The 16,307-nt window shown below is 30.6% G+C and overlaps 1 protein-coding gene across 1 annotated transcript; it reads left to right on the top strand.

The window, feature by feature from the left end:
• The first annotated feature begins 14,323 nt into the window (after positions 1–14,323).
• Positions 14,324–14,758, top strand: LOC135950401 (uncharacterized). Its single transcript, XM_065499947.1, has one exon. The coding sequence runs from the start codon at positions 14,324–14,326 to the stop codon at positions 14,756–14,758; it is 435 nt and encodes a 144-aa protein (XP_065356019.1).
• Positions 14,759–16,307: the final 1,549 nt, after the last annotated feature.

Consider the following 16,307-nt stretch of genomic DNA (forward strand, 5'->3'; position numbering starts at 1 on the left):
TGGTAAAATAATATACCAGGTTAGTGTTTATAAACCGGATAACCGATTAACCGAAAAACCGGTTTTTCTTTGAAATCTCGGTTTTTTGCGAACCGGTTAATTTAAAATGTTGATTTTTTTATCACTCGGTTAACCGGTTTTTAAAATTTGGGACTTAAATTAATAAATCTAATGTTTTTGTGCATTTTTTATATTCAATGCGTACACATTATATCAAACATTCGGTCTGATTTGAAACCTATACTGCTGATTTACAATACATACCTCTTTAGATTAATATCTTTAAGAATTACAATTATTCTAAATAGTAGAGGATGATGAGTTTACTGAAAAACTTTTTCAGAATAAATTGCACATATTGAAACTATTAAAAATTTAATTCCGCATAATTCTAGAAGTTAAACTAAATTTTAATAATGATTCATTATACATTTTGTGATGATTTTACGAAACGTTAAATTGAATTTGACTTCAGTCGTGTGTTTTGTTCTTAAAATTTTAATTTATTAATCATTTCGTTAGCTTAGTATACAAAGTCCTTTTTGGAAATATTGAAATCCATGATTTGAAATCTGATAATGGAGTTTTATTAGTTATTTGGTATGATTTATAATAACAAATAATCACAGCTAAGAAGAAGCGCGTTTGCATCTTATAGGTCCTTTTTTGGGACTTGTAACATTTTCTGTTTCATATCAAAAATTCGAGGTGATAATAAATTTCAAAATTATCAAATATTTAATTAATTTTACATTTTTTGGTTTAAATTTAATGAAAAAAGCAATAATTAAAACAAGTATTATATATTTAGTTACATATTTATACTCAATTCCATTTGACTGAGATAATAATTTTGAAATTTTTACAAAATAAAATGGACTTTGCACTTTTGTATATTATTTTGTATATTTATTTTAGTTATTTAATATTAACCATTATTCCTGGCTACTAAAAACTAAAAATTTCAAAGTTGTGTATACTTTATTGGTCATTTTATGTTTTCTACATATATATGACGGTTAACCGGTTTAACCGGTTTTTTCGATGTCGGTTAACCGAAAAACCGGTTTTCTAAAAAAGGCCAATTTTCGGTTAACCGACTAACCGGTTTTTTAAAAAGTCGGTTTTTTATAAACACTAACCAGGTTATTGTTTGAAAGAAAAAGAAATACGTTGGAATAAAAACAAACAAAATACAAGTGCACGTTCTTGTTTATCGCTATAAGTAAATTGTTTGTCTCTTTACAAATATTTACCGTTATAAAGTGAGAAATAACCAAGTAAAGCAGCATTACATACATTTAACATACCCGCCTATAGGCTGCCATGCCGGTTAGAGGGTTAAGAATATATTTCGTAGTCTCTTTTCTAATTTAAGATAGTTTACGATCTCAGAAAAGCACTTTTTAAACAGCAAAATTTATAGTTTTACAATATTTAGAAGGCACATAAAAGAAAATTGCATAAATGATAATGGTTGTTGTTCTATTCTGATCGTTAAAAATGTAAAATATTGTTACGTTTTAACCTTTTTAAAACGCTGGTTTATTTCCTTTAAATAAACCGGATACTTTTGATTGCAAATAAAAGCCGTTTAGTAATTTGAAAATTGTAACAACCCTTTATTTATTTAAAATGTACAACAACAGAATTAAATAGTCACTCAGTGTTTTTTATACACATTTGTAAATTCGCAGAAATGCAGACACAATTTATAATGTACACGAATTTACTTGAAAAACACAACACACTTTAAGGCACTCAGTTGATGTTTATTGACTGCAACCTCTGACACTATTTATAACACTGCCATCTGCACTCTAGATTGCTCTTTAACTGTCTAGAGCTTTCTAATACATACGACATCTGTGGTGTACTTTCTACAATGTTCTTTAACTGAATATTCGAATTCGAATATACGGTCGCTGCAAACAGCGTTGCCATACTTACGATCTGGTCAACTGAAAGCTTTTATTCAATGTTAATAATGCCCACAGATATGTTACAGTTTGCTATTACAGCACTGCAATTTGAAAGCATTATGCTACTTTTAAATCAGCCGTTAAAATCGTTATATTTGAATTCAAGTACAATTTCGTAACAATATTATGAGGGTATGGGTAACTTTTAATAAATGGTACAAAATATGTTGGCAAAATTTTGTGTCAGAAAAGAAACCGCCATTAGTTTCTTCAAAATCTCTGTGATTTGATTATGTATTTATATTACTTTCTTTCTCTGACTGTATTAAACACAATTATTAAGAAATATCCCATTGACCAAATCTTTTTACTTATTTTCATTAAATCAGAGTGTTTTCCTCTTAATCTCTTTGTCCTTTTTCTTTTTATTTTTTATGGAATTTTAAATAATTTGATTATACTTACTTAAAGAAAATTCCATAAATATTGTACATAAACATTCGACTCAAATACAATGAACATTATCAACGATAATCATAATGATGATTTATTTGATTTAAAGTCATTTAATCAAAATGTTTAAAATCACCCACCTTGTAGTCAACAATCACAACAATCAGACAAACAAAATCTGAAAATATTTGCTTTCCATGAAAAAGACAGAGAAAAAAAAACAGCAAAAATATTTTCAAAGAAATATTTGGCAAAATACTCATACACACAATACTCATGTACACATTCATGCAAAACAAATACTAACAAGACTAACAGAAAAAAAAACGAATGTTACTATTGTAAAAGTGTGAGTTTACGTATGTTTGTAATGGTATCTATACGTATGTATATCCATGGAATGTATCTATGGAAATATGTGTGTTTGTATGTGTTTAGTTTGTTCAAGTAGCATCTAAATAAGAGGAAGAAACAACGCCAGCTTATCGCTAATGGCATAAACTTCCGAAACGTGAGTAAAATTTTCAAATATGTGTTAAGATACATATAGTACATACATACTGGCTGTATGGCTGGCTTTCTGTTAGAGTGTTTTTTGTATGAATGTTTGTCTATTGGCTGTACAACAAACTATACCAAAAACTCGTAAAGTATAACAATGAAAAGCCAACAAACATCAAGCATCCAACAAACCAACCACTGTTAAAACAACAAGCACAAATGGGATATTTTTTCCAAAAGAAAAAACTGTTTTTTTTTCGAAAACCAAAACCAAAATCGTTGCAAAAAGGCAAACTGTATACAACAACCAAAACAAATCAAATCACCAAAAATAAAGAAAACAAAAAAATTTGAAAAAAAAAATCTTGTTAAAAAAACGTGAAAAATAGAAGTTAGACAAAAGAAACAAGGAATGATATTGAGGAGAGCAAATAAAAAATAACGAAAAAGTAAATACCACAACACAGTGGTTTGGATGTAGGCTTCTTTTGCATGCTGAAAAGTATTTGGAAATTGTAAAATTTAGGCGATGAATCCTCCATGAGTGGTAAGTAAGAGTGGTTAAATCCCAGAATATTTTCACATCAAAGAAACTAACTTACACTACCAAATAATTGTTGATAACTAATTTTCAAAATCAGTTGATTTAAAACTAATTCCGTTAATAGACTCCTTTGTCAGCATTGCTATGTTTGTCTCACCATATAGTAAAAAATTCTGAACTTGGATATTTATACCCGACACCACCGTAATGGTGAAGGTATATTGGATTAGTGCTGATGTTTGTAACGTGCAAACATATTGTCTCAATACACACCTTAAATTATACCAATCTGCTCAGGATCACTTTCTGAGTCATGCCCTATCTGAAAATAGTTAAGCTCTCATAAATCTCCAAGTTATTCATAGCTACCATATCTGCAAACAAAATAATAGATAGAAGTATTCGGTGTTCTTCGAAAGAATTGTTCGACCTCTTTTGCCTTACCAATATAAGTTAGACCTTTTTTTCTTCCTGATCCAGGTTTTCTTTCAATGTTCAATTTCTGGGAGTTTTTCGGCACATGCTTCAAGTAAATCAGTTGCTTTCGTTACAGGTTCCCTGTGACGGTCTGTCCGGATTTCAGCATCTTATAATCGGTAGGACACTTTTCGTTTCACTAAATACAGAGCATTACCTTGCCGGGCATCACATACAATCTCTTACTATTCGGATTATCGTAATGAATGCAATTTGCATCGCAAGTAATGATTTGGTGCAAAAACGATTTTCTTTTATGACGTTCAAGCAGCATTTCAGTCATATAAAATAGTCATTAAAGGTCTCACAGCTTGAATTCGTATGATACCCAATTTGTCTGTTTCTAGATGAATCCTGGTGCTTGCAAACGTTTTGAAATTGCTGATTGAGTAGCCCTCAATGAGTTTGCAAGCTCTTATTGAGTTTGACAACAATCTTCATGGAGTAGTGCCTCTAATTCATGTTATTCAAACTTTTCTGACTGGCCTGGGCGATTTTTGTCTTCCGTATCAAATTCAGCACTTCTGAACCACACAAACCAACTCTCGCACATTGAAGCCGATTTAACATATTCACCATAAGCTTTAGTCAGCTATCGACTTGCTTCAGCGCATTTTTCCAACTTAAAGAAGTTAATAAAAACTTCCCTCATATGATGCTTTGTTGGCTCAAAATTCGACATTTTCGAAGCGAAACAAACATTTTGTTGTTTACACTATAATGTTCTACAACTAAGTGAAAATAAATGACAGATGTGTGTGTACCCTTCGAAATGACATATATGTAAGTTATTAAAAGCAAAAACCAAATAACTTTTCAGTCTATGAAGTCTCAAAATAATGAAGATCTTTACCAGATGGTTCTCTAAAAAGTAATCTGACCTGTTCATTCTGAAGATTCGGTATTTAAAGCGTACTAGAGCCGTCCATAAATATTGTTGTCAAACCTAACAATTATTGTCAACTCATCCATAAAGTAACGCCCTATATTTGGTGGACCAAAAGGCTAGGGTCCTATCTATCTAGCCAAACCATTACAGGGGAAATGCACCGAACGCAACTGATTCGCTTAAAGCGAGCATTGGTCGAAAAATGCCCAGAATATGCGGCCAGACTTGAAACCGTAAAATTTCATCATGACAACGTTCGGCCACATGTTGCGATATCTGTTAGAAAGAAGTGGTTGGAAATTTATAGTCCAGAGAGTGTCCCGTCCGACTACTATTTGTTTCGATCGATGCAGAACGCTCTCTCTGGGATACGCTTAAATTTGGAACTAAGAATCCGATATTGGCTTGATTCGTTCATGGCCTCAAAAGTTCTAAAAAGCTAAAAATTTAAAAAAAAAATCCGCAGTTTTCAGTCATATACGCAATAAAATATAAAGAAATGTTTGCGAATTTGTCTATTGGATTAAAAAAAATAGAAAAAAATTTAGTGAACATAAGATGAAATTATGAATAAAACTTTTTTAGAATTATAACTATACCAAATAAATGCAGTTTTCTAAAAAAAACAAGTAGGAATGTATAGTCGGTCAAGCCCGACCAAATGATACCCTACACCAATCTAATTATGGACCAATCGCTATAAAATTATGTTACATGATTTCTGTATATATAAAACCTATTTGTGTTGAATTTTATTTGAATACCAACATTTTTAAGAAATCTATACTCATTAAAATGATTTTCGGAAGTGGGCTTTATATGGGAGCCATGACTAATTATATTAGTGACATGACTTTTGTATATAAATAAATTATTTGTATTGAATTTTATTTGAATACCAAAATTTTTAAGAGATTTATGCTAGTTAAAGTGATTTTCGGAAATGGGTCTTTTTGCACCAAATCATTACTTGCGATGCAAATTGCATTCATTACGATAATCCGAATAGTAAGAGATTGTATGTGATGCCCGGCAAGGTAATGCTCTGTATTTAGTGAAACGAAAAGTGTCCTACCGATTATAAGATGCTGAAATCCGGACAGACCGTCACAGGGAACCTGTAACGAAAGCAACTGATTTACTTGAAGCATGTGCCGAAAAACTCCCAGAAATTGAACATTGAAAGAAAACCTGGATCAGGAAGAAAAAAAGGTCTAACTTATATTGGTAAGGCAAAAGAGGTCGAACAATTCTTTCGAAGAACACCGAATACTTCTATCTATTATTTTGTTTGCAGAGTTATTGCTTATGCTGGGTTGAAGTCACATAAAGTTCAGAACGTTTCAGATCGCAATTCGTTAAAGAACTTAGAAGCAAAAGAACGAGCGTAAAAATGGAGGTCAAATTGTGTGATGGATGATGAAACTTATGTGCTGGCAAACTTTTCACAACTTACGGCTCAAGATTTTTATGTGGCTGATGGACGAGGTAATGTTGAAGAATAATTCCAGACAAAAAAACAAACAAAATTACCAAAAAGTTTCTTGTGTGGCAAGCCATTTATAGTTTTGGGAAAAGAAGCCAATCATTTGTGACATCAGGCATGATAAACATAGAAATATATATTACGGAATGTCCACAAAAACGGCTTTCTGACAATAATGTAAATTTTGCACCACGGGAGGCAAATCCAGCCAACTATCCAGATTATCGGCATGCGGAAAGGTATTAAGCTCTTGTATAAAAAAAGAATTAAAGAACACAGGAGAAGTATCCCAGTAATATACCAATATTTTAATGTTTAATGAATTTGTTCAATATTCTAATAAATTTACGTATTTTTGAGAATTTTTATATTGAGCGGTTTAAGTTTTATTTAACTTAAAACAAGTATACGTTTTTTCTGGCTCAATCTTTATTGTACAAATATTTCAAAATAAAAGCTAAAAATTTTAAAAAATCCCGCATTTTTATGTTTATTTTTACACATTTTTGGTACTTTTCCCTTCCTTTTTGGAATGCTAAATATATTATCCAAATAAATTTCATTTAGTGAGAGCTGATAATACAGTATTCATATGTGTATGTCGAATAATAGAAAAAAAAACATATTTTACGAAGAAACATGTAAGAGAGCTATATTCGGCTGTGCCGAATCTTATATACCCTTCACCAAATTATACTTTAAAATAAAATTTTTAAATATTTTTAAAATTGTTTTTCAAATTTTTTTGAAATTTTTTAAAACAAATTTTTTTTAAATTTTTCTTCGAAATTGTTTTTTAATTTATTTTAAAAATTTTTTTTTATTTTTTTTTTTTAAATTCATTGAAAAAAAATTTTTTGGTTAAAAAAAACGGGTTTAAAAGTATTTTCCCGATTTTGACCCATTGTAGGTCCAACTTACTATAGCCTTATATAAATCGTTGCAATAGACTTTGAAATATCTATCATTGGATATCCATATTGTCTATATTAATGACTTAATAATCCAGATATAAATCAAAAATAGGCCAAAAATCGAGGTTATCCCGGTTTTTTCCTTATACTCAGCAAAAACTTCGCTTACAAAGCTACAAGTAATGTCTTTTTTAATAACTTACTTTGGAAGTAGTAAAGTCTAAAAAATCAAAATAATCGAACGAAACACATAAACCGTTACTTTTTCTCAATTTGTCCATTTTTTTATTGCATGTTTATTTTTAGAAAAACAGTAAAGAATATATTATTACGGTGTGAAAGAATATATTATTACGATGCAGAATAAAGTAACTAAGCAGTGGTGTAGTGAGTACAACAGCAGACTAGCAAACGGATAGTTGTTGGTTCGACTCGTGGCTGCGACTTATTTTTTTTTTGTTGTTGTTTGTTTGTAAATACACAATTCTATAAATAACTCTACTAACTAAACCAAAAATTATGTATAAAGTACTTACTTTTGGGACATCGCGAACAAATATAAGTACTTTTTTCAGTAGAATAGTTAGTAGTCTTATCGTCAAATTCCCCTTATTTTTCAGCTTATTTGAAAGCAAAATTTTTGCTGGGTATCTCAGCCATTTGTAGGCCGGTTTTGTCGAATTTAAATAGCAACCGAGCCGGAAGAATTCCCAATATATTGATGTATGAATCATGTATGTAAGTTATTTGGGGGCTACTTTGATTTCAACATATGTACATACGAACAGACGGACATGGCTATATCGACTTCGCTATCTATAACGATCCAGAATATATATACTTTGTGGGGACACAACTGACAAATGTAGAAATTACAAAGGGAATAACAGACTTATATATACCCTTGCAACATGGTGAAGGGTATAAAAAGTACCAAAAATAAATACAATTTTTACGCCTTAAAGATTAGAAATTTCCAATAGTACCAAACTTATATTTGGATTTTTATGATAAGTAAAGAATACGATTTTAAATTTCTATACATAGTAGGGTATTCAATTAATCGGGTTTCTGATTTAATCGGTTAATCGAGCAAATAATTAATCGGGGTTTAGATTTATTCGGTTAATAATCGGTTAATTTCAAATTATTCGATTAACCGAAAAATTTCTATTTTAATTTTAAATTGAAAATACAACCACGAATTTTGTGTACAAAAACATAAAAAACAAACAAAACATAACAATGCAACCAAAAATAATAGCAAATATGGTATTTAAAATCCTTTTTGTATACACCTGTGAGTTTTTTTTAGGATTTTAGTGGGATCTTCTGAAATGATCTTTTAAACAAAATATAATTTAAATGTTTTCCTTTTAAACGACTTTTTTTCTTTAGAATTAATAAAACTTGACTTTGAAAAAACTCTCTCGCTGATTGTAGATGTTGGAGAAATCGAAAGCATGATAAAGAATATCCAATATATCAGTTCTTTTTTTTAGTTTTATCTAAGAACATAAAATCCTTCGATATACCATTGGAGTCCTTTTTGGATTGTTTTAGATTTTGAATACTTTTAATATTTTCGTTAAGTTGATAAAAGACTCCTTTTTAAAAAAAAAGTTTCGTCTATACATGTAAATACAAACAAAGTATCAAATACATGTAAATACAGTTGTTATACTCACTAAACATGTTTCTTTGATGTTCGAAAAATATGTAATTTTAATTTCACATTTGTATTGGAATTAAAACGGAAAAATAAAAACAAAAAAATATGTTAAAGTGCAAAAAAAAGGAATTTCGGTTAATCGACACAAATTAATCGGTTTATTTGTTATTTGAAAATCGGCGATTTTAAATTATTCGAACAGTTAACCGTCCAAAATTAATCGGTTAACCGATTAACGAAAAAAAGGATTTTACCCGTTTTCTAAGCAAAATGATTCGAATTTCAAACAGTACCAAACATCTGTCTTCTCTTTATTAAAACAAGTAAGAAAGTATGGTCGGTCAAGCCCGACCATATAATACCCTACACTAAGTAAAAGAGCAAAAACATTTTTCTTTTAAAATTTCAATAATTTATATTTTTGAGTGATTTTCGGAAGTGAGCCTTACATGGGGGCTATGACCAATTATGGACCGATCACCATGAAATTAGGTCGTGTGATTTATATCTATATTAAAGGTAACTATGCTGAATTTTGTGAGTATTCCAACATTTTTAAGCGATTTATGCACGTTAAAGTGATTTTCGGAAGCGGGTCTATATGGGAGCTATGACTAATTATGGACCGATCGTAACAAAATTTGGTGACATGAATTTTGTATATATAAAACTTATTTAGAGCGGAATTTGTGGAGATACATATATTAATTGAACATTTATGGCCGATAAAGTCCAATTTCGGAAGGACTTTGTATGGGGACTAGGTGAAATAATGGAGCGATTTCAGCCAGTTTCAATAGGCTTGGTCCTTGGGCCGAAAAAATAAAATCTACTAAATTTGATCGAAATATCTTCAAAATTGCGACCTGTACTCTGCGCACAAGGTTTACATGGACAGCCATCCAGCCAGCCGACCAGACGGACGGACGGACATCGCTTAATCGACTCAGAAAGTGATTCTAAGTCGATCGGTATATTTTAAGGTGGGTTAGACCAATATTTTTGGGCGTTACACACATCTGCACAAACGCATAATACCCTCGCCACTATGGTGGTGTAGGGTATAATGAATGAAGTTGCAGTTTAAAGCTATGCTGTTACTGTATATATAGTTTAGAAAGATATAAGGTTACCAAATTTATCCAAAACATTAGAAATTCCAAGAATTCCACTTCGGTGGAATCTACAAGTCAAATTTCATGTCTGTAGTTTCAAGCATTTGGGCTGTGCGATGATGAATCAGTCAGAAAGTATTATCTTTTATATCTCTTATAGAATGACTAAAGTCGCACAGCGTAAATTTCACCTATTTTGCCCCCAAATAATATGAAATTCAAACATTTTAATACACGATTAAATTTCCTATAAAAAATCTTTACCAAACCACTGTTTTATGTTGATTTTAAACATCAAACTACAGGCCGTTTTTAGACACTAACAAATTTCATTGTGTCGAATCTTGCTATATTAAGTTTATTTCTCTTTTTGGTTAAAATATTGTATTTGTTGTTATACTAAGTATTAAAAAAAAAGATATCAGTATAGATTTCCAATGTAGTGAAATTTTTTTACTAAACTGTTGAAGAAGTGCAAAAAATGAAATGAAAAAACCAAGATGAACATGAAACATGCACGTACTTGTTTTGGTTTGAGAAGAATGAACTTTTTTTTAACAGATTTGTGGATGTTTTCCTCTTTTTTTTAGCTTGATTTTTTCGGCGAATGAAAAAAAATTGAAATCCATTTTAAAAATTCAATTCACACACAAGCGAAAAAATTTGAAAGTTGTACATGTGATGGCAGTTTAGGCGGTAACAATAAAACCACGTCTATACGAGAGGATGACGAAGCTGTTATGTGATGCTACTGCCACTGGCTGAGGGCGATGATGATGATGATGATGCTGCTAAAAAGATGAAGACAACAACAGTGACAAAAACGACCAATCTGATCGACGTTGTACAGTGTACTGTGATTTAGTCTTGTTATTTGCCATGTATTTGTTCATATCGTTACAAACATTTTTATAATATTGATGCTCAAATCAGTCTAATCATGTTTAAAAGCCAAACGAGAAAAAGAACTTGTTGTTCATGCCCATGTTTTGTTGTCGTAATAGACATTCAATGCTGGTTTTCAGTTTTTTTATATGAGTTTTTCTTTTTTTAATTTTTTCTATAAAACGTTTCCAGATTTTGGTGATTGTATGCATTTACATGATGTACTTTAAAATAAGTGGAATTTTTTTTGTAGTTTCATGAAAACGATACCATCATCAGCATCTGTATCTCTATAGCAGCGTCATTGATGATGTCTATGGTTTATCAATTGCAGTTCAGTTTTTATCATCAGTTTTTTTCACTCTCCAACAAATTCAAACAACAATTTTGAGGAAGTGATTACTTTGTATGCGTCTCATGTAAAGTAACCGCCAAAATTTAATTTGATTTTATTTTTATTTTGTTTGGTTTCTTGTTTTTTGGGGATTTTGTTTTTGGCAAAACATCATTTTGGTAGGTTTTTGTTTTCGTTGGTTAAGGTTTGCCAAGTTTTGCCAAATTAATATTTGTTTTTTGTTGGTGTTTTTTTTTTCATTTACAACTTTAACTTTTACTTTGATGTTTTTGTTGAGATTTTCCCCTTTTCATTTTCATTTGCAGGACTTCTTTTGAGAAGTAACAGCATAAGTTGACGCGTTAAAGAAAAACTTTTCAGACTTTCCAATGTTGTTCAATTTATTACTATTTAATGAGCTGCGTTTTTTGAGTGTTTTAATATATACAATTTTGTAAAGATTTCAAAAAAACAGACAAATTTCAAAAAAAAATATTAAATTGTAAAATTTATGAAAGTGAAAGAACATCTAAATGAATAATCGAACTAAAAGAACAAGAATTCACTAATAATATAAAGTCCCCTGTACGTATGATTAATATTTAATTTAATTACCATTGCCTACTCGCCGGCGGCGTATGTGGAATATTTAATTATCTCTTTCCAATTATAAATATTACTCATACGCCTTGAAATAAATTTAACATCTCACAAACTAATCTCTCTCTTTAAAGAACAAAAACCGAATTTAAAAAAAAAACATTTGAACTATCAATCCACACATTCAATCATCTCAACTCTGTTGCATTGTTGAAATTTAATCAAAAAGGTTAATTATCTACAATTACACAACTAATTAAGTATCATTTTAATTAACTTGTGTATTTGAGAGTATGTTAACAAATACATACTCACATAGAAATATATACAGCTGAATGAATATGTTTGTATTTGTGGCATTATTCAGCTTGAAATGCTTTTACATTCTTCTTTAACACTGCCACATTTTATTCAATAAACATACGGAAACCATGAATATTTATACTCACGCTCAAGTAGCTTCACCATTTTCTCATTTGCACATCAAAGCGAATACAAAAGTGAATTCCTTTTTGGTATTTGCACAGAAGAGGTGGCAAAAAGGGAGAGTGAGTACAAGAAAATAATTTAACCGAAAAACAAAACTAAATTATGTTCGTTTTTTTAAATTGTGGCAAAATTAAAACCAAAATAATTATGCATATATTTATATATTAAGTAGTACATTTAGAGTACTTTTAGAGTACATTTAGGAATGAAAATGTTTAATTTAAATGAAGACATATTTAAAGTGCACAATTCAAAGTATTTGGGTTATTTCCCAATGTAATTATGGGATGAACTGTAGGTTGCCGTGTTAATCAGCTTAAGAGCTAAAAGTTCTTTTAAGCTATTTTTATAAATCCACCTTCTCGTGTAACATTCCCGAATATTTTCCAATTTCCAGCAGTTAATATAACTGTGGACATTATTAACATAGCTGTGGACAACATTAAATAAAACTTTGACTGCATCATTGTTGAAATAGAACTTTCACAATGCTACTGGAAGGAATATGTCATAGTTTATCATAGGTGCTGTTAGAGGAAACAGTGTGACACTAACTATCAGATCTTTTGTTATTTTTTTGGATTTATTTTGAAAATTTTTAAATATTTTTTCATGCACTTTTTTTCGGTGACCATTTTGATCGAAATTATAATGATTTAGAAAAGTCAAATTTTTAATAATTTTTTGGATCAAGGATAAGTTTTGGCCGGAATAGTGAGTATATAAGTTTTTTTTTTACTCTCTCTTTATTGATTAGAAATGAATTAGAAGTTCCTTTTAGATAAATTTATCTGCTAGGTATTTTACATAGTTCTTAAAGTTGTTGTTGGCTCAAAAATACGACTTTAAAAAACCAAAAATAAAGATGCCTAGATTAGTTAAATCGACGCACAGTGTTGCTAATTTTAAAATAGCGGCCAAAAGCCTTTTTTTATTTTGCCGCCAAATTTTACATGTTTCACTCTTAAGAGTTGACTACCTCTTAAGCATAACTTATTCCAAAATGAAGAGTGTTCCAGAGAGAGAATTCTGCATCGATCGACAAAAATAGTAGTCAGACGGAGCACCACGGCCTTGACTATAAAGCGGATGAGGCAAAACTTCCCAACCACTTAATTCAAAATACTTTTTAAAAGGTATTAAAACATTTGACCGATCGTTGTCATGATGGAATATTACGGTTTCATGTCTGGACGTTTAAGTTTCATTTCGGGCATGCAAAATCATATTTCAAGGTCTCCCAGTTTTTAATGAATCCTGCTACTCGCAAACGTTTTGAAATTGCTACTTGAGTAACTCCCAATGATTTTACAAGCTCTTGTACAGTTTGATAACAATCTTCATGGAGTAATGCCTCCAATTCATATCATTCAAACTTTTTTCTTGGCCTGGGGGAATTTTGTCTGGCAACTTTGGGGGGCCGCCCAATAGCTTACATTCTAAATACGAGCCCATGTAAATACAAATCAAGTCATAAGTACCTCAGCATTGGCTATATGAAATTTCTTTAAGAAATCTCCAACCGTTCATGAGCTACCGAATTATTTCCTAAATAAAATGTATATACAGACATACGTATTAAATGTGACGATAAAATAAATATCGCTCATTCGCCTGTGGTTACACAAGAATTGATTCATTGAATTATTAATATTATTCAGATCAGTAACAATATATATTATTAGAAACTTTAATAATTCGTAATAGCTTTTTTGTGACTTAACAAAGTTTTAGTTTGCTCCATTAAGGTTTAAAATATACATATTTTCAGAGTACCCTATAATCGTTTTCTCTTTGAAAACTATTGACGATTTTCTTGTCATTTAAAATAATTTAATGTAAAATCAGTAAATAATAAAAAAAAAATATTAAAAAGAAGCTGAAATCAATAACAAAATCGTCAAAATGAAACATTAACATAAGAAAATTTGCAAACAATAATAAACTATAATAATAAACCAATAAAAATCCAAAACGCAACTAGGAAATCTAACTAAACTCCTATATTTCCTGTGAAAAATTCCAAAAAAAAGCCCGTCCTCATGGAAGAATCCAGAGTACTTGAATCAGCTATTAAAAGTTGCAAACTTTTAGAGCGTTCTTTAAATCGATCCATCAACGAAGTAAGACGTTTGAATATACGCTACAATGTGGATTGGCTGATAGAAAACTATAATTCTTATATAGCCAATATATGGTCTCAATATCACTGCAAAAAGGACGTGACAAACCTAAAGAGTAAAGCAACAAAATCTAGGAAATCTACAAAAAATAATTTAAATTTATCGTCGCGCAGTTCCCAGGAGTTGTGCGGCAATAATCGTAAAATCAATTATAAATTTATTAAAATAAAACGTGGCATGGAGGCCATGATGCTGCAGCTGCAGCGCACCATTGAGATAGCAAATCGTCAAAGGAATTTTATTCACTTTAATTTTAATGGTCATGATTCCCAAACGCGTATATGTTGTCATTGATGAGGAAGTTTTGAATGGAAGTGATGTGTAGCTCATAATAAATAGTGGTTTTGTGTGACTTTCTTTGGTACATATCTTATATGTTGCTCTTTTTTTAAATAATTTTGTTTTAATTTTATATATTTTATAAATAGAATTGATTTGTTGTTTTAAAATTTTGTGGAATTTTTATTATTCTTAATTTTAACGCACACCTCTTACTATATGACTTAAAAATGCGGATTTTTTTTTCAAATTCTTATCTTTTTTTAAACATTTTTACAATACAAATTTATTCAAAGTATTGGCCATTGTTAGCTATGACCTTTTTCCATCTTTCTGGCAACATATGTATTTCAAGCCAAAATAACAGCTGATCTTTTGAGGACAAGAATGAATTATGCCAATTTCGGATACTCTTTTCTGAAGTGAAACGTATCCCAGATAGAACCGTCTGCATCGATCAAAATAAATAGTAGTCGGATGGTGCAAGGTCTGGACCATAAGGCGGGAAAGTTAAAACTTTCCAACCACTTCTTTCTAAATAGTTTTTAACATATGTATATTGCAACATGTCTGGCCCCATATTCTGGGCATTTTTCGGCAAATGCTCACTTTAAACGAATTAGTTGCGTTCGCTACAGATTTCGTAAAGTGGTCTGGCCAGATTTCAGCAGCTCATAAATAAATAATACCACTTTTCTCCTACCTAATACAGAGCATTACCAATTGCGTCATGGATATTTAGCTTTAGTGTCGATTCGGCTGGTTGGCCGGGCTTCATATTCGATCTCTTACGCTTTGGATTATCGTAATGGATCAATTTTTTATCACAAGAAATGATTCGGTGCAAAAATTATTTTCTCTTTTAGCGTTCAAACATCATTTCGGACATGTATAATCATCTTTCAAAGTCTCTAGGCTTCAATTCATACGGCTTCAATTTTCCTGCTTTTGGATGAATCCTGCTGCTCGTCTGTCTTCAATCTTTGTTGGCTGGCTTGGCTCTTTTTTCAAATTAAAGAAGTATGTTTTCCCTAATTAATTTGCCAAGTAAAAAACATAAGTTAGACATGCAAATTCTATCGGGGTTGTCATTGAATCCAATCATTGCACGGTGGTAAATTCCGTCCAAAAATGTTTTTTTTTTGTTTTAATTTTTATAAAGTTATGATGGTAAATTTTTCCTAACACTTCATAATATACAGAATCATTATTATTTTGGCTATAAAGCAACTATTTTGTAACGTTTTAACCTTTTCAAAACCCTGGTTTATTTCCATTAAATAAACCGTATACTTTTGATTGCAAATAAAAGCCGTTTAGTACTCTTTATTTATTCAAATGTACAACAACAGAATTAAATAGTCACTCAATGTTTTTTACACACGTTTGTAAATTCGCAGAAATACAGACACAATTTATAATGTACACGAATTTACTTGAAAAACACAACACACTTTAAGGCACTCAGTTGATGTTTATTCGAAAAGCGTCTCTGATAAACTCACTCACTACTGCAACCTCTGCCACTATTTATAACACTGCCATCTGCACTCTAGATTGTTCT

Source organism: Calliphora vicina, chromosome 2 (genome assembly GCF_958450345.1).
Source record: "Calliphora vicina chromosome 2, idCalVici1.1, whole genome shotgun sequence".
Taxonomy (NCBI): domain Eukaryota; kingdom Metazoa; phylum Arthropoda; class Insecta; order Diptera; family Calliphoridae; genus Calliphora; species Calliphora vicina.